At 65.8% G+C, this 21169-nt stretch overlaps 3 protein-coding genes across 4 annotated transcripts; 2 read left to right on the forward strand and 1 right to left on the reverse strand.

Annotated features, from left to right (window-relative positions):
• Window positions 1-648: 648 nt before the first annotated feature.
• LOC137155847 (apoptosis regulator BAX-like) lies at window positions 649-4300 on the forward strand. Of its 2 annotated transcripts, none has more exons than XM_067552292.1 (6): window positions 649-844; window positions 1029-1080; window positions 1958-2128; window positions 2216-2348; window positions 2532-2630; window positions 2868-4300. In XM_067552292.1, the coding sequence occupies exons 1-6, from the start codon at window positions 784-786 to the stop codon at window positions 2955-2957; spliced, it is 606 nt and encodes a 201-aa protein (XP_067408393.1). In that variant the 5' UTR covers window positions 649-783; the 3' UTR covers window positions 2958-4300. The 2 variants fall into 2 exon arrangements, with proteins under 2 accessions (XP_067408393.1, XP_067408394.1); XM_067552293.1 differs by having other exon boundaries at window positions 1032-1080.
• A 2331-nt stretch (window positions 4301-6631) lies between these two features.
• FTL (ferritin light chain) lies at window positions 6632-8419 on the forward strand. The gene is made up of 4 exons (XM_067552306.1): window positions 6632-6872; window positions 7457-7603; window positions 7756-7881; window positions 8119-8419. The coding sequence occupies exons 1-4, from the start codon at window positions 6771-6773 to the stop codon at window positions 8272-8274; spliced, it is 531 nt and encodes a 176-aa protein (XP_067408407.1). The 5' UTR covers window positions 6632-6770; the 3' UTR covers window positions 8275-8419.
• Window positions 8420-8963: 544 nt separating this feature from the next.
• Window positions 8964-21121, reverse strand: GYS1 (glycogen synthase 1). The gene is made up of 17 exons (XM_067552148.1): window positions 21043-21121; window positions 20439-20608; window positions 18784-18965; window positions 17716-17907; window positions 17273-17458; window positions 16814-16958; window positions 16455-16572; window positions 15429-15549; window positions 14603-14709; window positions 14407-14466; window positions 14067-14145; window positions 13782-13895; window positions 13574-13700; window positions 13061-13156; window positions 11729-11892; window positions 11364-11444; window positions 8964-11207 (listed from the first exon to the last, which is right to left on the reverse strand). The coding sequence occupies exons 2-17, from the start codon at window positions 20554-20556 to the stop codon at window positions 10899-10901; spliced, it is 2199 nt and encodes a 732-aa protein (XP_067408249.1). The 5' UTR covers window positions 20557-20608; window positions 21043-21121; the 3' UTR covers window positions 8964-10898.
• Window positions 21122-21169: the final 48 nt, after the last annotated feature.

Raw genomic sequence — 21169 nt, forward strand, 5'->3', positions numbered from 1 at the left:
GTATTTCTACTCAGCCAGCGCCTCCCCCCAGCCATCTCTTGTCCCCCCGTCCGTCCCCCTGTCCGTATCGCTCCCCCTAATCCAACCAGGGTCTCTGTATTTAAGATTCCTCATTTGTAATGTTTTGGACCGTGGCTGTTTTGATACGGGGGGGCCTGTGTAAAATAAAATAAACTCAAGGGCCAGAGCTGGTGGCGTCGTACTTGGGGAACGAGACCCAGGCGCTGCGAGCTTCCCCCAGGCAGTGCCCTTGGGCGCTGCCCCCCCGGCAGTGCCCGCAGCTGCCGGGGACGCAGGTGCGTTGCTGTTCTCAGTCTCCCCAGCGCTGGGTGTGACCCATGGGTCCAGTGAGCCTGGTGTCCCCCCCCCCCCCGGGTCACACATGGGGGTCCAGCAGCCCTGGCTCCTGCTGCTGCAGATCATGGGGCAGGAAGCCCCCTTCAGGGCACTTATGGGGAAGAGGGGGGGTTCCCCACCTGCCACCCCAGGGGCAGGGCTGGGGGGGCCTCCTCGGCCCGGGGGGGGGGGGAGCCGGGAGCAGAGAAAGGGTTAACACCGGGGCTGCTGTGTTAGACTAATGCCAGACCCCCCCGCACACACACACAACCCCCCCCCCCCGCTCCAACCACTAGACCCCGCTCCCTTCCCCCAGGGATTGAACCCAGGCGTCCTGGCTCTCAGCCCCGGGGCGGGACACGTTCATGGGCGGATCCTGCCGCCCTCCAGCGTCAACAGCTGCCCCGGGACCGGCCCGGACTCAGGCGGGGCCGGGCCGGAACCAGGATGGAGACGCGGCACCAGGCCGGGGGGCTCCCGGTTGCTCGTGATCGCCCCTCCCCCACCGGTAGGACGGGGGGTGGGGTCCGAGAGGGGGCAGCTTCCACTTTCGATTCACTTGATGGGAGGGGCGGGGAGCCCGGACGCCTGGGTTCTCTCCTGTTTCTGGGAGAGGTGGGGGGCGGGGAGCCCGGACGCCTGGGTTCCTTGCTGGGCGCCCCATGAATTTTCTCTCCCCTTGTCCCTTTGAGGAGGCGAGACCATCTCCTGCATCCAGCGCATTGGGGCGTCCCTGCTCCGTGGGTAAGTGGGGACCCCCTGGAAACGGGGGTCTCTGGAGCTCTGCCCCGTCCCCTCCCCCACACCCGTTTTCTGCCCCCCCCCCTAGCCACTACAATCCCCTGCCCTGCACCCCCTTCCTCTGTCCCCGGGACCCTCCCACCTGCACCCCAGCTTTCCCCTGTGCCCCCCCCAAATTCTCACCCCCTACAGCCCTCCCCACTGACCCTCTCTCCCACCCATGCTGCCCCCTTCACCCCCTCCCCGCAACCCAGATCCTTTCACTGGATCCTTTAACGTGTCCTGGGGCGGCAGGTCCCTGTCCCGGCTCCGACTCCACAGAACTAAAACCAGGGAGTTCGGGATCCTGCCAGGACCCCCCCCCCCCCACCTCCGGGGGTGCGGCCGAGCCGCATGCACAGACCGGACCAGTGCAGAGTTGGGGAGTCCCTGGGGGGTCGCTCCCCGCATGTGCTCTCAGCTCTGCACCTCACACCCGGCCCAGCCTGTCGCTGGCGGGTCGAGAGCGTCGCTGGGCCGGGTCCCACACTGCCCAGGACGGACGGACGGACGGGCCAGGGGATGGAAAGTCCACAGGGCGCTTGGCCCCGTTCTTGGGAGAAGTCAGGCTTCGCCCAGCCTCGCCCGCACGAGGTCGGGGCGCCCCGGGCCGGTCGGCCGCATTGACGCCCTTTCGCTCGTTGGCGGCCCCGGCTCGGCGATCGTGTCCCCAATTCTGCACTGGCACGGTCCCGATCGGACCCAGCCGCTGCCACGGAGCCGTTCCTGGCTCCCCAAAACCGGCGGGGAACCGTCAGGCCGCCGATCTCTGCTGGGCCGCCCACACGCTGCCCCCCAGCCCGGCTGGCCCGGTAACCCTCCCCCGCTGGTCCCGTTCCAGGTTCATCTTCTCCCTGCTCCAGCGGCAGGACCCGGGGTCCCCCCGGGCCCGTCCACTCACCATGGAGGAGCTGGGGGGCCACGACGCCCCCGATGGACCCCGGGTCACGTCCCTGCGCGAGTGTCTGCACCGCATATGGGAGAGCCTGAGTCGGAACCCCGAGATTGACAGGTGAGGGGACCCTGACCCCCCCCAGCTCTGCCGGTGCCCCTCACTCCTGACCCTGACCCCCTGCTGATACCCCTCCCCCCCCCGCAGCCTGGTGCAGCGTGTGGCGGGGCAGCCCCCCCTGAAGGCGTTGGCCAGGGTCTCGGAGGAGCTGTTTGCTGATGGCATCAACTGGGGCAGGGTCGTGGTCTTCTTCTACTTCACATACAGAGTCATCGCCCAGGTAATGGGGGGGGTTCTATCCTGGCTCTGGGAGTGGAGTGGTGTCCAGTGGTTGGAGCTGGGGGTGGGGGGGGGGGGGTGGCGCGGCTGGGAGCCCGGACTCCTGGGTTCTCTCCCCAGCTGTGTGTGGGGCGGGGGGGGGCGGGGGTCCCAGCTTGTCGCTCACCTCCACCTTCTCCCCCAGGCTCTGGGCGGGTCTGAGTGTATCCGGTCCCTGGTCGACTGGGCCCTGAACATCCTGTGGGAGCGAGTCACCCCCTGGATCCAGCAGCAGGGGGGCTGGGTGAGTGCAGAGACCCCTCCCCCCACGACCACTCCCCCACCCCAGAGATTTCCCCCCCCCCCAATCTCCCTGGGATCTCTCCTCCCCTCCACCCACAGGCACAGCTCCATGCCCATGGGAAACCTGTTCCCCATCTGCCCCCCCCTTACTCCCCCTTGTGTGGGTTGTGGGGGCTGTAGGTGGGGGAGGGGTGCATACATCTGCTACTAACACCACCCCCCCCCCCACGTTTGGCAGGACTCCATCTTCAGCTTCCTCCGCTTGGGAGGCGCACAGACCCCCCTGCTTGGGACGCCATCAGCCCCTGAGACAGAGCAGACCCCCTAGCCAGTGCCCCCCTCCACAGCAGAGAACCCCCCCAGTGGATGGCTGGGGGGGGGCGGTAATGACCTAGCTCTGCAGAGATGAAGCCAGGCCGGACGGGGCAGCTGGGAGCGTCCCCTCTGTGATGGACGATGACCATTTGTATCACTGTTGCTACCACTGTTCTACGGTCCCAAGAAACCTCCGGCAACACCTGTGTCCTGCCAGCTGTCAGTGGCCCAGTCACAAGCTGCCAGGTGTGATGAGCCTGGAGCAAGCCCTGTCTCCTCGCTGGATCCCAAGTTATGGTTATTGGCTGTATCTCACATGTTTGCTCCTGGTGTGACACCCACGCGGCCGGTTACATCCAGTCTCCCCCGCCCAGGGTGGCTTCATGGGCCATTGAGTCAATTCTCCAGTAGCTGTTCCTGAGGACGCCTCAGACAGCGAGGGGCCAATGCCCCCCTCCCCCAGATTCAGGGCAGGTGACATGGACGTGAGACCTTGGGCGCCCACTTGGTCGGTAACTTTCCATCCAGAGGGGCCGCCTGTGGGCTTTGTCTGGGACAAGAACTTTCCCCAGGCACGTGGCAGAGGAGATCAAAGACCCCGAGACATCTCCCTGTCGCCTGGTCCCTGCTCCAGTTCTCTGCACTGTGGCTTTCCAACTCGAAGGCGTGTTTTGAACAACGGACCGAGGCCCGGCCGCTCTGTGGGACGTCACCAGCGAGACTCTGCAAGCCAGCAGCCTGTCAGGTCATTGCCACGGGCCCTGAACATCCCGTGTGTGTCTAGGATTCCCCAACCGCTCCACAACTCGCCTCTTTTCCTTTAATAAATTCACAGTCCGTTGGCTGAAGACGGGCCGACAGCGGGAATGTTCTGAATGCTTTCTCTGAACGCTGGGCCCGTGCCTCAGTTTCCCCTCTGCGTTACTCAAGTATCTAGGCATTGGGATAAGGGGGGGAGGCCGCTGCAGAGATTCCCGGAGGGCTGGTGGGACGGCGTCCGGCTGCCTGGGCGCAGGCGAGGGCCGACGCTCCGTATCCTCCCCTCCGAGGTGGTGGAGAACAAGCGAGAGCTGCCCTGCTTGCCGGGGACAGGAACAAAGGGCGGAGGAGGGGCAGCAGGAGGCCGTCTGCTGGTGGGGCTCGCAGGGCGGAGAGCTCTGGGCTGGGCTTAGGATCCCCCCAAGATCTGGCTTTGCTGGCCCGTCCTGATTTCTGGGCTCACACGATCTGCGCTAGGCTGGGATCCCGACGACTAACAAACCCCGTGGGTCCCGCTCGGACTAGAGTCGGTGCCCAGCCCCTGGGGGGGGGGGTGAGGTTTCCGCAGATATCCCCTCCAGGAGGACTCGCTGCGGGGAGCTGCCGGCAGAACAGGGGGGGCTGGGTGCGTCGAGGAGGCGACTGGCCGGGTAAGCGGGTGGCCTGAGGGGCGTCATGCTGCGTGAGAGTCTGGAGCCGTGCCAGAGCCCCAGGCCTGCACCTCCGTGTGTGTGCCCCCCCCCCCCCCCCACCTGCTGCCAAAGATAAAATAGCAAAGGGGGAGGGGCGCCTTTCCTCTCTGGAAACGGGGAGCCTGCAAGTCAGGGGGGAAGGAGGGGGAATTTTTCATAACATTTTGTATGAAGAGGGTGTGTGCCTCAGTTTCCCCTAGGTGCTGCCTGGTTAATGGGGGGGGGCGGGGGCGGAGAGACCCAGGTGTGGCTGAGCCTGGCTGCCTGGGCCCAGACAATGGTGCTCTCCCACCACAGGAAGCCGGCTGGGTGTGGCCTCTGGAGTACAAAGGGCTGGGGAGTGTTGGGGGGGGGGGGCGTGGCTGGAAGTACTGGGACTAAGGGGGGTCAGGGGAGCTCTGGGCACGGGCCTGATCCAGGCAGTCCAATAAACCCTCCTGCGTTCACACCACTAGCCGAGAGTCACTCCAGATTAAGGAAGCTGGGGGTGTACCTCTTCCCCTGGGGGCCCCTCCGGCTGGATTCGCTGCGGGGGGGGGCTCCTGGCATGATGGGGGGGCTGCAGGCTCCAAGGTCAGTCCCCAGGGGCTGGTGAGAGCGCCGGGGCGGGGGAGCCGTGACCCAAGCCTGAAGGACTCCGGCTGGACCGTGCGAGGCTTTTGATTTTTAAAAAACAATACAGTTCTCGTCTTTTTGGGGGGGCGGGAGAGGAAAGGGCCTGGTGCCCCCACAGAGGCAGTTTTCCTCCTCCTAAAATGGATAGAAAGATGGTTTTTTTTCTTTAAAATTGAACCCATTTCCCCCATAAAACAAAATTTGGGGTTGTGTGTGGTTGCTGCGAGTGGGGGGGGTCACAATTTCTAGTCCCCCCCCCCCAAAGAAAACAGGCTGAAAGGTCTAATTTAAAAAAAAAAAATCCCCCCAATCTCCCATGAATCCCAGGACTCCTGGAGCGCAGGCCTTTAAATGAAACTCCAGTGGGGGCCGGGGCTGCATGGGTGGGGGTGGGGGAACGTGGGGGGGCTGCACCCCAGCGGTCCCCCCAGCGCCAGGCCATAGCCAGGAGGGAGCCGGGCAGGGCAGGGGGGGGGGGCGAGGGGAGCAAGGAGGGGGTGGGCATGGGCCGACCACAGCTGGGCACGGTTGGGGGGGCTGGTGAACGGTTTGAGGGGTTCAAAGGCTGGCGGGGGGGGGGGTGTGAATATGGGAATGGCAGGACCCCACCCGCCTCCCTGGGAACCCGGGAACTTTCTACCCCCCGCGGGGCGAGCTCTGCCCGGGAGGGCAAAGGGGATTCGTCTCCGCCAGGCACAGAACCCAGGCGTCCTGGCTCCCCCCCCCCCCCGCTCTTACCCTTTTGACCTGCCAGTCGCGCCCAGGTCCCCATTTCCCGGCCCCGCCCATCACGCGCCCCGACCCCGGGGAGCTGAACTCAGCAAAAACACCCCGCAGGTGTCCCCTGCCCCCCCCGCCAGCCGCTCCCCGTGTCCCCTCCCACGGCCCCCCCCCCCGCCAGCCGCTCCCCGTGTCCCCTCCCACTGCCCCCCCCCGCCAGTCCCTTTACGACTCTTCCTCGCCCAGCGCCCCACCCCGAACCCGCTGAACCCCCCCCCCCCCCGCACAGCCCCGTGACCAGCCCCAGGAACCGGCTGGGACCGGGGGCCACCAGCGCGCCCCGAAAACAGGAACCAAGAGTCCCTGGGTTCGACTCCAGGGACCGGGCTGGGGGGGGAGAGAGAGACACTCGGCGCCAGGACGCCTGGGTTCTACCCCGGCTCTGGGGGCGGGGGGGGTCTGGAGCCAGGACACCTGGGTTCTGTCCCCGGCTCGGGGAGGGGGCTTTGAGGGTGCAGCTGCCTCCTAGATGTGGGGCGATGGGGCTGCTGACTGACAGGAGACGACCCGCCCCCACCCCGACTCAGCACAATCCTGCCCCCCCCCCCCCCAGCCGTGAAGTCACCATGACTCAGCTTTCCTTCCCCCCCCCCCCCCCGGGGCCCAGCCCTGGGGCTGTTCCCTTCATCGGCCACCCCCCCCCCCCCCCCCCGGGGGCTTCCTGAGCTCATGTGACGCACCAAATCTCCCCCGGCAGAAAGGGAGAGAACCCAGGAGTCCGGGCTCGCAGCCCCTCCCCTCTGTGTGTGTGGGGGGAGGGGGCGTGCCTGGAGCCTGCCGGCGGGGGGAGGGACAGTGCCGGGAAGAGCCGCGGTGGGGCGGGTATAAATCGCCCCGCCAGCGCTCCCAGCCCCACAGCCGCTGCCCCCTGTCTCTTGCTTCAACAGTGCTTGAACGGAGCAGGGCCCCCCCTCACCCGCCAACACCAACCCCCGAGAAACCTGTCCGCAGCCAGCATCCAGCGCCGAGCACCCAGCGCCATGAGCTCCCAGATTCGCCAGAACTACGACCCCGAGAGCGAGGCGGGCACCAACCGCCTGGTCAACCAGCTGCTGCGGGCCAGCTACAGCCACCTCTCCCTGGTGAGTGCCGCCCCCCCCCCGCCCCGAGAACCCAGGAGTCCGGGCTCCCAGCGCCCCCCACCCACCCCTAGACCCCGGTCCCCTCCCAGAGCCCGGCGGAGAACCCAGGCGTCCTGGCTCCCAGACCCCTGCTCTCACCTACTGTGCCCCTCCCCCTTGCCTGCCTTGGGGACTTTGTCCCCCCCCCCCCCCCCATGGCACCGACCCCATCCCCTGGGCAGGCCCCACCTAGCACGGAGCCCAGCAACCCCCGGGCCCCCACCCCGGGTGCCCGCTCTGGCTGCCTGGGTTTCTGCCCCGCCCCACCTGTTGTTTACCGCCACGCCCAGGGCAGAGTCCAGCCTCCAGGGACCCTGCACCCCGCACAGCCCCCGCGCTGCCCCACCCCCAGGTTAATCATCACCCACCCTGGGGTGGGGAAGGGGGTAGCGCCTCCTTGGGGGGGATCTGTTGCTGTGGGGGGGGGGGAAAGAATCTGGCTGGGGGTCCTGGATTGGGGGGGTCTCTCCCTTGATCCCTGGCTTTGGGGGTAGCCCCACAGTTGGGGTCTCACACTCCTGTCTCTTCCCCCCCCCCCATCCCAGAGCTATTTCTTCGGGCGGGACGATGTGGCCTTGGCCCACTTTGCCGAGTTCTTCCGGCACCTGTCGGGCGAGAAGCGGGAGCAGGCCGAGCGGCTGCTGGGCTTCCAGAACCGCCGGGGGGGCCGCGTCCTCCTGCAGGACATCCAGGTGAGCCGGGGGCAGCAGGAATGGGGGGCAGAGGGGTGGAGGTGCACGGCTGGGCGGGAGGGGGAGGTCTAGGGGAAGGGTTGCTGGGGGACTTCGTGTGGTCCCCTCCCCCCCCCAGTACAGCCCTAACCCCCCCCTGCTCCACCCCCCAGAAACCGGAGCAGGACGAGTGGGGGAACGGGGCGGCCGCCATGGCCTTCGCACTGAAGCTGGAGAAGAGCATCAACCAGGCCCTGCTGGATCTGCACCAGGTGGCCACCAGCCACAAGGATCCTCACGTGAGTGACCCACCCCCGGAGAACCCAGCAGGCCAGGGCCCCCCCCTTCTACTCCTCAGACCCCGCTCCCCTCCCAGAGCCGGGGATTGAACCCCGCAATCCTAGCTCCCAGCCCCCTGCTCTAACCACTGGACCCCTCTGCCCTCCCAGAGCCGGGGAGAGAACCCAGGCGTCCTGTGAGGGGAGGGTCCCCAGACCCCCCCCATCTCTAACTCCCCCCCTCTCTCCCCTCCCCAGATGTGCGATTTCCTGGAGACCCACTACCTGGACGAGCAGGTGAAGCTGCTGAAGAAGCTGGGCGACCACCTGACCAACCTGCGCCGCGTGGGGGCGCCCGAGTCGGGCCTGGGCGAGTATCTCTTCGACCGCCTGACCCTGGGCCACAGCGACTGAGCCAGCGCCCTGCCCCCCTGCTTCCAGCAACGCCGCCCCTCTTCATCCTGCTGGGGTACCCGGGCCCCCCGCCTTCCCCCTCCCCCACCCCTTCCCCCCGCAACAGTCTGTAAGTGGCATTGAATAAAGGCTTGGCACTAGCCGATCAGTGTGAGGTGTGTCTGTCTGTCTGTCTGTCGGGGGGGGCTGGGGAAGGGGACCCTGGCATCCTGCCTCCCTGCTCAGATCCCTAGGCCCCCCTGTCCTCCCAGAGCCAGGGATGGGTGGCCTCTGCTCTAAGCCAGTCCTGGGGGGGTCCTCCCAGCACCAGCCTCACCCCCCCGGGCACTGCCCCCTTGGCTAAGGAGGGGTGCTCCAGCATTCACCCCTGGGGAGACGGGGCACAGCTATGGGTGAGGTGTCCCTGCCCCCTACTACAGGGGCAAACTGTGGGGGAGGCACCTGGGTGGGGGGGGACTGAGTACCCCACTGCAACAGCGCCACAGCTCAGCTGAAGAGGGGGTGTCCCGTTACCTTTTGAGGGCCCCCTACGGCTCCTCCATGCTGGCCCCGGCAGGAGGTGACCTCTCAAAGGGCTACAGCCCCACCCCCGAGGAGCTGCATGCGGGTGTGGGGCGAGAGGTCCCCATAGAACCAGCCCACCCCCCCCAGGGGCCGCGTTTCACCCCCACATGACACACGACGGCTGCTGTGCTCAGCTCACGTTTATTCCGAGGCCCGGCATCGCCAGGGAGACACACAAATGAAACCAAGCGACACGTGCGACAGCCGTAAATAAAAACACGAGCCGGGGGGGGCCCCCCACACATCACCCACGGGTGCAGCACCCAGCACAGGCACAGAACGGGGGGCCCAGGCTGAGCCAGCCCTGGGGGGCTAGCAGCCCCCACGGCTTTAAAACATGATTTGTCTTGCGTTGGGGGTGCTGGAAGCTGGCGGAAGGGGGAGCCCCCTGCTGACAGCTGCCCCCACCAGAGGTGGCTGCATCTTGGCAGCAGGTCGAGCTGCGAGAGCCCCACGTTCCCCACCAGGGGGCGCCCGTGGGCCAGCAGCATTCTAGAGCTCGCACAAGGGGGGGGCGGTCTGGTACTGGGGGGCCTGGGATTACGGGGGGGACCCTGAACTGCACCAGAACACAGCATCCTAGAGCCTGCCTGATACCCCGCCACTGAGCCAGCGCAGGCTGGATTCTGGAGCAGCCACAGCTGCATTAGCATGGAGCGATCTAGAACACGGATAGCGAATCCCAAACTTCCTAGAACCATCTAAAACCTGGGCTTTAAATTGCACATTGTGGCAGCCCTGCCCCCACAGGCGTCTAGTGATCTAACAACAGCCTAGGAAACGAGTGCCAGGCAGCGTGGTTTCCTAGCCTACCGGCTAGCAATACTAGAACCATCTAGAACCCAGTTCTAGATTCTGCAGACAAGGCTTGAGCCTGATCTACACTGATCTAGACCCCCTTTCCAGGCGATGCTAGACCTGGTGTCCGTGGTCTGCTGAACACATCTACAAGGCCTGGACTCCAGCACCCGCTGTTCTAGAACAATCTAGGTTGACCTACATTCTGGAGCTCAGGAACCGACCCATCTTCATTAGTTCACAGCTCCCACCAGTGCCCCCTTCCCCAGAGATGCCATTCAAGAACACCCCCCACCAGTCAACAGCTCTTGGCCATGCAGCCTTCTGGACTGATCTAGAACAACGTGGCAACCTGGAGCTCTGCACCTCGTTCTCTCACCCAACCTTCACCACACTGCGTTCTAGAGGGATCCAGAGCAGTCTAGACTCCACAGCAGGTCAGGTAGACCAGCCCTTGTTCTAAACAGCTCCAGAACCTGGATATTTCAGAACATCGCTTGAGAACAAAGCAGACAGGCCAGCCCTACAGCAGGCCCTATTCTAGACTGCACCCACACCCCTACATCAATGAGTGCTGCATTCCAGAGTCGGGGGGGGTACCATATATCCCTGAGCTGCAGTGCCATGCCAGATCCCCCCACTCTAGACTTCCCAGCCCCTTTGAAACACAGCATTCAAGAACAATCTAGCTCCTCAAACACGGGGGGGGGGGTCATTCGACACCCAGGGCTGCCCCCTATATCCTCAAGTGAGCAGCCTTCTAGAATGATCCAGACCAATCCCACCTCTTGGAGCCAGGCCGTTCGAGACCACCCCTCTCTCTAGACAATGTCCTCCCTCCCCGTTTAGCACAAACGGGTCTAGAACAGCCTAGCGTCCCCCAGCTGCCGTACTCTAGAACGATCCGGCACACTACAGACAACACGGAGGTTATTCTAGACAGTCAGGCGAGCAGCCCAGAGCCTTTAGTGCACAGGGTCCGAGAGCACACGTTGGAGACAGGACTCCAGAACGTGCCCGCCCCTGATCTAGATCATTTGGGGGCCCACAGCCAGAAGCAGAGACGGGGGGCAGGGAGGAGGATGTTTATAACCATTTCAACGTGCAGGGTCGAATGATCTAGAACCTAGCACCAGCCATCTAGAACCCGGCAACACCCCAGCACCCCGGGGGTGGGTGGGGGTTCTAGAGGGAGATCCAGCAGAGGAAAGGGGAAGGCGGGGGTGGTGTGTTTATAACCTCTAGACCGATCTAGACCCCCGCTAGTTCCTCTCCTCGATGATGGAGCTGGTGGGGCTGCTGACGTCACTGGGGCTGGAGGGCAGGGTGGGGGTGGAGGCGTTGGAGGAGGTGCTGGCCTCGCTGGAGCCCTTCTTGGGCGGCTTGCGCCAGTCGGCGACGGGCCCCATGCTGGCCGGGGGCTTGATGTTCCGGCGGTCCTTCTCCGCCTCCTCCTCCTCGTCGTAGCGCTCCTCGTCGTCCTCCGTCTCGCTGTGGTGGGGGCTGGAGTGGCGGGAGATGGAGGGCGAGGGCGGCACGGAGGCCGGGCGGGGGTAGCGGAATCCCTGCGCCTGCTCGGGGAGAGATGCCGGGTAGCACCAGGGCCGCAATACGGGGACCCCTCGGGGCTGGGGGGCGGGGGCTGGGCACACGGGGACCCCTCGGGGCTGGGGGGGGGGGGCTGGGCACACGGGGACCCCTCGGGGCGGGGGGGGTCTCGCACTCACCGCTGTCTGTTCTGGAAGCTCGTAGGTGAAGTTGTCGGGAAAGGCCTTGGCGAGCGCCATGTGCCGGGCGTACATGTAATACTGGGGGAGACAGAAGGGAGTTATGGGGGGCTGGGCCAGGACCTTGCCCACTCCCGCCCATCCCCCAGTTCCCTCTGCCTTCCCCCCCCCCAGTGACAGCCCCCCACAGCAGCAGATTCTCTCCACTGACGGCTCTGTTCCCGCCGAGACCGAGGGGGGAGGGCAAGCAGCTTCCCCCCCTCCCCCCAGCTCCCACCCCCCAGGGATTCCCATGAGCCCCCCAGGTTCACTGGCCCTGCCTCAGCGCACGTTGCAGGCACAGCCCTCCCCCCTGCCCCACTCACCCGGCCCAGGTACTTCCAGTCCAGCAGGTCGGAGAGGCGCTCGGTGCGGTTGCGCTGGATGATGCGCTGGCGCCGGCTCTGCTGGCAGAAGCTGTACAGGAAGGACGTCAGCTGCGTGCACGAGTCGTCCAGCGCCCGGAACCGCCGGTCCAGGATGTAGATCCCTGGGGGGGGGCGGGGAGTGAGACACTGGCTGCCACCCCCTGGAACTGGCTCCCAGTCCTCCTCCCGCCCCCCCCGTTCTAACCACTAGACCCCACTCCCCTCCCAGAGCCAGGGCAGAACCGCGGCCTCTATTAAATCTCGGCCCACCGAGAGGGATCGGTCGCAGAACCAAGAATTCGCTGTTGCTTAGGTTCAAGCCTGGAGCAGGTGGGGTGGGGTTGTAATGTGTTTATCCATGCCTCAGTTTCCCCACTGCCCTGGCATGGTTGTTAGAGGGCTGGCTCCGCCTGGGGGCGGGGAGAGACGAGGCATTCTTGGGTGGCACGTGTGCTGGCCGGATTGGGACCGGTTACTGGGTTACTTCTGGGATCAGAAGACCCGGAAAAGCCAGAGTTCGGGACAGGAACTGGGAGGCCGGGCAGGGGGGGGATCGTGGGAACAGCAGCACAAGGCCCCCGCGCTGAAAGCTGAAGAGGTGGGGCTTGCCCCTAGGCACGGCTGAGCTTTGGCAGAGAAATAAAGTCATCCCGGGGGACTTATCAACCCCCGAGAGCCCAGAGAACAAGCCAGCGGGACCGGACGGTGAACAGAGTCAAGCCCATCCGGTAACCCGGCCCTTCGCCGGGTAACGTTTTCTCCACGCCCTGCGAGAAAACCAAATCTTCGCTGGTGCAGTTTGCAGATTATCCAAAAATTGGGGGCCGAGGGGGGGGGATAACACAGAGGACGGGTCGGTACTGCTCCGTCTAGGAGCAGGAAACGCCCGCTGCACGCATGGCCGGGGGCTCTTTCCCGGGGGGCAGTGCGGTGAATGCTGAGTCCACAGGGGTTAAGGGATCCCGGGCCAGTTGTGCGGGGAATCGCCCGTCAGAGCTGCGAGGTTATTTCCCCCTGGCCCTGGGGTGGTTGCGGCTGGGATCCCGGGTCTGGTGCCCGCGGCGTGAGGACGTTGGTAAATTGCGGAGGGGTCCGGGAAGGATGCAGGGGCCAGGAAAAGCTGCCTGCGAGTGAGACCCAGGAGAGCAGGCAGTGGGGCTGGGCCATCTCTCTACCGGATCTGTCCCAGGTCAGGCAGGAATCAATCCAGGGCCGGCCTAGGGCCTGGGCTGGCCAGGGGGGGTGATAGCCATGGGCCAGGGAATCTCACGCCGGGGGCCCGGTACTGACCGTAGGCAGAGGGGTCGGCGATGTGTTCTTCCATGAAGCAGCCGAACCCGGAGAGGTTGGTGGAGATGCTGGGGATCCCCATGACGGTGCACTCGGCTGTGGGGGGCAGGAGAGGGGCAGGGTTACACCAGGGGCACCAGAGGGGCTCCTGTCCCCCTTTTCCCACCCCCGCCGCCCCCTCCTGACTGACCACATCACAACCCACAGAGCGCGAGGTCCCACAGAAACCCACCAGCTGGGGCGCGGGGGCTGGTCAGACGGGGACCCCTCACCTGGTGCGGAGATGCGGCACCTCTGGGGGTGGTGGGGGGGACAATCACTGAAGATGAAAACTGAACCCAGGCATTCTGATTCGCATCCCTCCCCCTCCTCTGCTCTAACCGCTAGACCCCACTCCCCTCCCCTCCCCGAGTCGGGGAGAGAACCCAGGAGTCCTGGCTCCCAGCCCTCCCTGCTCTAACCGCTAGACCCCACTCCCTGCCCCAGGATGGAGCCCAGTGCCCAGCTCCTTGCCTGGCGTGTAGCCCCACGGCTCGTAGTAGGAGGGGAAAACGCCCAAGTGACAGCCTCGGACGAACTCTTCATAGTCCACGGGCAGCAGGGGGCTGGTGGAGGACAGGAATTCGGGGTGGAAGATGACCTGGGGGGCAGAGAGGGGGAGGGTTACCCCTGGTGGGGAAGTGCCCCCCCCCGTCCCTCCCGCAGGGTGGCCCCGGCTCACCTTGACGCGGTCGGCACTGCTATTGAAGAGGCCAATGCGGCGGATGGTGTTGAGGATCGGGTCCGTGGAGTCGTCCAGCATGTTGTGGGTGCAGACGGGGGGGAAGGACTGACGCTGGGACAGAGGGACACCTCTCAGCCCGGGACAGGATTGGACCCAGGAGTCCTGGCCCCCAGCCCCCACGGCTCAAACCCACAAGACCCCACTCCCTCCCTTTCCCCTGCCCCCCCCATTAGACCCCACTCCCCTCCCAGATCCAGGGAGAGAACCCAGGCGTCCAGGTACCTGGGTAGCGAATATTGCTCTCTTCATCATGGTGAAATCCTCTTTGTCCAGCATCTTGTTCATATCGGGGAGGTTTCCACTGCGGGGGAGGAAGCATTACTGGGGGGGGCAGAGCCCAGGACTGGACGCCCCCAAACTCCCATTCCCTGCCCCACAGGGGCCCCCCCACACCAAACCCCAGAGCCCCCTCTCCCCTTATATCCCATCAGCCCTTCCACCTCCTCCCTCCCCAGCTTCCCCCTCCACGGCCTCCCACTCCAGGGAAGCCAAAGGGCTGGCGCATCGCCCCATACCCCTCCCCCCCTGGCCACTGAACTTGGGGTGCAGTGGGGGGACTTACACCAGGAGTGACTCATACAGCTTCTTCCCAAACTTCTCCTTCACCGCGTTGGCTGTGTCCCTGCAGAGAGAGAGAGATACTAGAGACCCGGACGCCTGGGTTCTGTCCCCAGCTCTGGGAGAGGAGCGGGGGCTAGTGGTTAGAGCAGGGAGGGGGCTGGGCGCCCGGATGCCTGGGTCCCCGGGGAGGGACTCACCAGAGCTGCTTGCGCACGGCCTGCCCCTTGAGGGTCTCCACGTTGAAGTTGTTGGTCCGAGCCGGCATGATGAAAAAGGCCACCACAGTCACCTGGCTGCCGTTCACCTGGGGGGGGGCAGAGGGGATGAGGGAGGGGCCCCTGGGTCTTGGAACAGCTCAGACCCCCCCCAGACCCTCCCCTCCGAGACCTCCCCTCACTGCTCCCTGCCCAGCTGGGAAACCCTTACGGACACCCCAGAACCTCATCTACTCCCCACTGCCTCCCCCCAGACACGCCCCATGATGCCCCCTATAACCTACAGCCTCCCCCCAGCCCCCCGGAGAATCAGAGCCGGGTAGGACTGGACGGGGCCTGGTGAGGGCCTCTGGTCCTGGAAGAACCAGCCCAGCCGTCTCCCGCCCTAGCGAACCCCCCGTTCGCAGGCTCTCCTCGCCCGGCGCTTTCTTGCCCTCCATCCGCCTTCGCTTTTCTCCACCTGGTCCCCATCTTCCCCGAAAGGTGGGGCCCACGACCGGCCGGCGCGGCAGCAATCCACCTTGCCCGGCGAGCGCACCCCGTTCTGGGGGCTGCTTTTTGCCCAGTGTCCCCCGACTTTCGCCTCCCTTAAAAACCGCTTCGTTTACAAACAGCGGGCAGAAAAACCACAAACGTGGCCCAGTGCCCAACGAGGGACAAACAGCCCCTGGCGCGTTTTGAGTAGCTCCAATCCCCCCCCCACACCCCTCCCCGGGGGGCTCTCACCCAGGCCCCCAGAGCACAACACAGACGTCTCCTCCAGCAACTCCATCCCCCCAATGGGCAGAGAATCTCCCCCCTCAGTTACCCGGAGCAGGTAATTGAGCCGGGCCAGAGCCTCGAGGAAGATGTCAGCCCCCTTGTTGGAGAACTCGTAGCGTCCGGCGATGAAGAAGAAGAGAGTCTTGTCCAAGTTAAAGTCCAGGTTTCTGGGGGAGAGAAAGCTCTGAATATCCAGGCCCCCGCCCCTCCAGAGGGGCCGCGTCTCAGCACCGGGCGAGAGGGTTCCCGTATAACCAGCCCCCGCACCCCACCCCACAGGGGCCGCATCTCAGTGCTGGGCGAGGGGGTTCCCATATGAAGAGCCCCTGCGCCCCACCCCAGAACCAGCCGGAGTCCAACTGCCATAAGGCACGTAGTGCTGGGGTGACGGTGTGTGTGGGGGGTCTGAGTTTATATCCCCCCTTAGTCCTCTACCGCAGAGGCTCTCAACTTTTCCAGATGCCTGAACCCTTCAGGAAGTCTCTTTTCTTGCGTGCCCCACGTTTCACCTCACTTAAAAACGACTCGCTTGCAAAACCAGACGTAAAAACACAGCCGCGTGGCAGCGCGCTCGGACCAGCAATCGCCCGCTCTCCCGTTTTCACCCTCAAATGACCAAATCAAATCGACCGGCAGAGACACACGGCGCTCGCGTTTCAGCGCAGAGCAGTAAAAACAAGCCACTGTCTGCAGGAAACTGTAGTTCGTGCCGACGCCGCAGGCGCTTTTCACGTCGCCTCTTGTAAAACGAGGCAAATCTCTAGACGAGCTGCCGGAGCCTCTGGAAGAGATCTGTGCACCCCCGGTTGGGAGCCGCTGCTCTATGGGGGGCGGGGGGGTAGTGAAGCAGTAGCAGGTGCAGTATCATCACCAACCAGAAGGGGGAGCTGAGGGGAATTCCAGCAGGAAAGGAGCAGGGTCTATTGGTTAGAGCGGGGGGGCCGGGAGCCAGGACTCCTGGGTTCTACTACAGTGGTTTTGGGGATGCTGGTCCAAGGTTGCACCTGGAGGTTTTGCCTATGGGACCGGGCAGGTCGGGCGGCCCCAGGAAGTTGGGGTGTCGAAGACTCACCCGTAGAAATGGCCCCGGACAAACTCCTGGATGCGGGCCTTGCTCTGGGCGTGGAGGTTCTGGAACTCATGCATGGCGGAGAATTTCTTGACGTTCAGGCCATTGGGGGTCACTAGATCTGGGGGGGGGGAGGGCGGAAACACGGAGCACGAGGCATCTGTTAGTGGGAAATAACTGGGCCTAGCATTTCCTGTTGCCCCCCCCAAGCTGTTCTATGGGGCTACTCAACAGCTCCTGCACACCACCCCAGAGGGGCCGCATCTCAGCACCGGGCTAGGGGTCCCCGTATAACCAGCCCCAGCCCTGACCTGGCCCAGAGGGGCCCCACGTCCCCAGCCCGGCCAGCACCCACCCCTCACCGGGTTTCCTCTTGAGCAGGTGCTCGGCCTCCACGGCCGTGATCTGGGACACGGTGGTGAAGACGTGGGTGCAGTGGACGGCGGCACGCTCCATGCAATAGCGGTGATAAATCTGCCGGTCCCCGGCCTCCTTGTCCACGTTAAACTGGGGTGGGAGGGCAAGAACAGGGCGTTATTGCACTAACCTGAGTGGGGGTGGGGGTGCAGGAGGGGAGGGAGGGGTTGGAAGCCAGGACACCTGGGTTCTCTCCCTGGCTCTGGGATGAGAGTGGTGGCTAGTGGTTAGAGCAGGGAAGCTGGGAGCCAGGACTCCTGGGTTCTGGCCCCACTCTGGGAGGGAACCGTGAACTCCCATGATGTCTCCCGCACTCCCAGGGCGTGTCCCCCCATCCCCTTCCCCCAACCCCGTGTCCCCCCAGCCCTCCCAGCCCCCAAAGCGCGCCCTGCCCCCCGACTCACGGCCTGCAGGTTGTTGTAGAAGTCCACACTGCCGGCGCACAGGTAGCGGCCCAGCAGCGTGGCGTGGGTGGTGAAGATGGTGGCCACGGGCAGCTTGCGGGTGCGGCACAAGACGAGCCCAACGCCGGCCAGCCACTCGTGGAAATGGCCGATGACGAAGGGCTTCTCCTCGCACTGGGCCACGAACTAGAGCAGAGAGCGCGCCATCAGGACGCCTGGGTTCTCTCCCGGCGCCGGGAGGGGAGGGGAGGGGCGCCCAGTGGGTCAGAGGGGGGTTGGGAGCCAGGACGCCTGGGTTCTGGGCCCACGACACAGCCAGCGGGGGCTGGGCCACTTGTTCTGTGGGCACAGCTGGGGTGGGCGGAGCTGGGGTGGGCTCCTGGGTGGGCAATACCCCCTCCCTGCCCACAGGGGCGCAGCCGAGCCCCCCTCCCCCCTCGTACCTCCCCGAGGAACCAGGCGGTGAGGAAGCCGAAGAGGACGGCGTCGTTGGCCTCGCGGTCGTACCAGGGGACCCCGACGGCGCAGCTGTCCCACAGCTCCGTCTTCCAGCGGTCCAGGCTCCAGGCCGTGGCGCCGATGTCCAGCAGCACCACGCAGGGGCCACCCTCGATGAGCCAGCGCCCGAAGTACACCTGGGGGGGCAGAGGTGAGGGGGGGGGCGAGGAACCCTCCCCCCACACCCAGGGGCTCCCCCCACACCTGGACCCCCAGGGACTCCTGACACCCAGCACCCACAGGCAGGACTCCGGCCCCCACATCCTCCCTGATCCTCGAGACACCCAGTGGGCCCCCCCCCAAAAACAGGGTTGGGAGCGGGTGATGTCAGCCACTTCCCACCCCCTCCCCGCACAGGATCCCCCTTCCTCATCCCATATGTAGCCCTCCCCCCACCCACTCAGAATCCCAGCCCCGCCCCCAGGATGCCAGCCTCCCCGCCCCTTCAACAGGATCCCTGCCCCCGCTGACCCCCCCCAGCCAGCCAGGGAGGCACATCGGGGCAGTTATTTTGAGCATCAGAGAAAAACATCACGTGTGGGTGGGGGGGTGACCTTTCCTGGGGGGTAACCTGAGCCCGGCAGCTAAAGATAGCCCCCCTCGGGGGACCGGGCCAAAGCGAGGTGGGAGGGAAACAAGCCCCACCCCAAAACACCTGGGACTGGAGGTGACAATCCCAAGAGGAGTCAGGATTTCTGGGTGCGTAGAAGGTCAGCCTGGCTGGGGGCGGGGTAGGATGCCTGGGTTCTCTCCCAGCTCTGGGAGGGGAGTGGGGGCTAGTGGTTAGAGCAGGGAGGCTGGGAGCCAGGACTCCTGGGTTCTCTCCCTGGCTCAGTGAGATGGGTGGAGGAATCGTTGGGGTCAGGACCAGGGGGACCCCAGTACAGAGGTAGAGGAAGTGGGGTGGGGTCCCCCTTGGACCAGGGGGAGTAGCAGGGTCACAGCAGCACTGGTGTCTCCCCTGACAGTCTATGGCGCCCCGGACGCCTGGGTTCCCCGGGAGGGGCTCTCACCTTGCAGCCCTTGGCGTTCATGGAGTCGATGGTGCGCCGCACAGCCGGGTGGGGCGGGTCGATCAGCTCCACCTGGGTGCGCACGTTCTGCTCCAGGTACGGCCCCACCAGGAAGTAGTTCTCGCCCCACTCGTCCGAGGTAATCTTGGCCTTGGTCTGCAGCACCGTGTAGATACCCCCCACTGCGGGGGAGGGGAGAGGTAGAGACACAGCCCCCCTATTCCCCCCGAAACAGCCCCACCCCGTTAACTGGCTCTGGGAGGGGGGCCCCCCCAACAGGGAGCCCTGGCACTTTAACTGGAGGATGGGGCCTGCCTGATACAGACCCACCTCTGACCCTGGGACTCCCTTCCACTGTCCCATGGTGCACCGGGCCCAGGCAGGCCATGGCCCAGCAGGACGCAATGCATTCTGGGAGCCCCAGCAGCAGAGAGAACCCTCCCCCCCCACCATTGACCCTCTTGATCCACACCCTCAGGCAGGGCTCTCAGCCCCCCGCTTGGGTCCCCAAAGCTGGAGACCCTCCATCCCCCCAGCTCTAGTGCCCCCCAGCGTCAAAGCCCCTCCCCCCATCTGGTCCCCGTCTCCCGCCCAAGCCTGGCCCAGCTCCCCCCAGCTGCCAGCCTGTGGGGCTGCCTCACATGGCATTTACCCCGCCCCAGCTCGGATCTGCCCCTTCTCTGCACCAGCATCTCTGCCCCCGGATGGTGTATGGATGAAGGGGGCACCAGACGCCTCCACAGGGGGGCCCAGGGGGCAGATGCAGCCCACGGGGGGGAGGGGCAGGAGGCTTCGGGGGATTCAGAAGGGGTCTGCTATTTCCCCATAGCCGAGGCCTGACCCAGTGGGGTTGAGTGAGGGGGGGGAATGTCACTGGGTCACCCCGCACCAGGACACGGGGCTGTGTATACGGGCAGCCCTCCGGGGTGGGACTGGGGGCTGGTTATATGGGGACCCCTCTCCCGGGGCTGGGACGCGGCCCCTCTGGGGTGGAGCGGTGGAGGTAGGGGCTGTTTAACAACCATAGAAGAGTTTAGGACAGGAAGTGAAGGAAGGTGGGGGGGACATTCTGGGAGGCAGAACGGGGACCCCTGGAGCTGGGATCCAGCTGCCAGGACACCAGGGTTCCCGCGCTGCTTTGGAAGAAAGCAGCAGGGAGCGTCAACCCCAAGGGCCCCAAGCCAGGACGGGACACCCCAAAGATATCGCCCCCCACCAGCCCAGCTCCCCGTGCTGGCCCCGACGCCGGGAAGGGGTGCTGGGCTGCAGGGGGAACGTAGCCCCAGGTCGCACTGGGCCCGGTTTGTCCGTGGCCCGGGCCCCCAGCGGGACCCCTGTGGGCAGGGCAGGCAGGGTGGGAAATGGGCATGACGGCCGCTGGCATGAGGAGAGGGGAACGTGGCTTCACCAAGGGGGCAGCAGGGGTGTGGGGGGGGTCTGCCTGCCACCGAGCCAGGATCCAAGCCCCCCAATACCTCCACCCTGCCCCTCTGCTAAACATTCCCGTCCCCCACCCCCAGCCACTGGGTGACCCCTGGGACACCTGCCCCCCAGGGACCTGCCCCCTGCCCCAGAGCAGCCCACCACACCGCCCCCAGACCTAGACCCAGCCCCCCGACCCCGACCCGGGGCGAGAACCCAGGCGTCCTGCTCACCTTTGTTGGCCACCTCCCAGGCCACTTCGAAGAGGACGGCATTCTCCAGGTCGAGCTCATCCTCCCAGTCCTCCAGCCCCGTCAGGGAGGTGACGGACAGGCTGCGGGTCAGGGGCATGGCGGCGGAGGGGGGCAGCGTTTCGGGAACTGGGGGGGTGTTGGGTGCTGGGCTAGAGGGACGGACGGACAGACAGACAGACGGGGAGGTCACACCAGATGGGAGCTGTTGCCCCCCAGTGCAGGGACACAACGGGGGGGGGGCAGAGCCCTAGGACCCCCCCACCGCCCAGACCCACACGGGGGGGGCAGAGCCTTGGGACCCCCCCACCGCCCAGACCCACACGGGGGGGGGGGTCAGAGCCCTGGGACCCCCCCACCGCCCAGACCCACACGGGGGGGACAGAGGACCCCCCCACCGCCCAGACCCACACGGGGGGGGGCAGAGCCTTGGGACCCCCCCACCCCCCAGCCCAGACCCACACGGAGGGGGGGGGGGTCAGAGACCCCTAGGACCCCCCCCACCGCCCAGACCCACACGGGGGGGGTCAGAGCCCTGGGACCCCCCCCACCCCCCAGACCCCCGGGGGGGCTGCTCCCCTCTCACCTCCCCGCAGCGCCTCCGGTCCAGCCCCGCCGCAGCCCGGCACTCAACCAGCCTCCCACTGCCCCCCCCCGCCCCCGGCTCTGCCGCACCGGAGCCCCGCCCACCCGGGGGGCGTGTCCCGCACACC

The sequence above is a fragment of the Emydura macquarii genome, unplaced genomic scaffold, assembly GCF_026122565.2.
Source record: "Emydura macquarii macquarii isolate MOO-44397 ecotype Brisbane River unplaced genomic scaffold, CSIRO-AGI_Emac_v2 contig_1386, whole genome shotgun sequence".
Classification (NCBI taxonomy): Eukaryota; Metazoa; Chordata; order Testudines; family Chelidae; genus Emydura; species Emydura macquarii.

Excerpts from the sequence above, each read along its gene's own strand:
- LOC137155847 (XM_067552292.1), top strand. The coding sequence starts at position 784 with ATGGAGACGCGGCACCAGGCCGGGGGGCTCCCGGTTGCTCGTGATCGC. Across the intron at positions 1,081-1,957 it reads GGGGCGTCCCTGCTCCGTGG|GTTCATCTTCTCCCTGCTCC; the intron begins GTAAGTGGGGAC and ends GTCCCGTTCCAG. Across the intron at positions 2,631-2,867 it reads TCCAGCAGCAGGGGGGCTGG|GACTCCATCTTCAGCTTCCT; the intron begins GTGAGTGCAGAG and ends CACGTTTGGCAG.
- FTL (XM_067552306.1), top strand. The coding sequence starts at position 6,771 with ATGAGCTCCCAGATTCGCCAGAACTACGACCCCGAGAGCGAGGCGGGC. Across the intron at positions 6,873-7,456 it reads GCTACAGCCACCTCTCCCTG|AGCTATTTCTTCGGGCGGGA; the intron begins GTGAGTGCCGCC and ends CCCCCATCCCAG. Across the intron at positions 7,882-8,118 it reads CCAGCCACAAGGATCCTCAC|ATGTGCGATTTCCTGGAGAC; the intron begins GTGAGTGACCCA and ends TCCCCTCCCCAG.
- GYS1 (XM_067552148.1), bottom strand. The coding sequence starts at position 20,556 with ATGCCCCTGACCCGCAGCCTGTCCGTCACCTCCCTGACGGGGCTGGAG. Across the intron at positions 16,573-16,813 it reads CCTGCTCAAGAGGAAACCCG|ATCTAGTGACCCCCAATGGC; the intron begins GTGAGGGGTGGG and ends CCCCCCCCCCAG. Across the intron at positions 13,896-14,066 it reads GAGCAATATTCGCTACCCAG|CGTCAGTCCTTCCCCCCCGT; the intron begins GTACCTGGACGC and ends CCTCTGTCCCAG.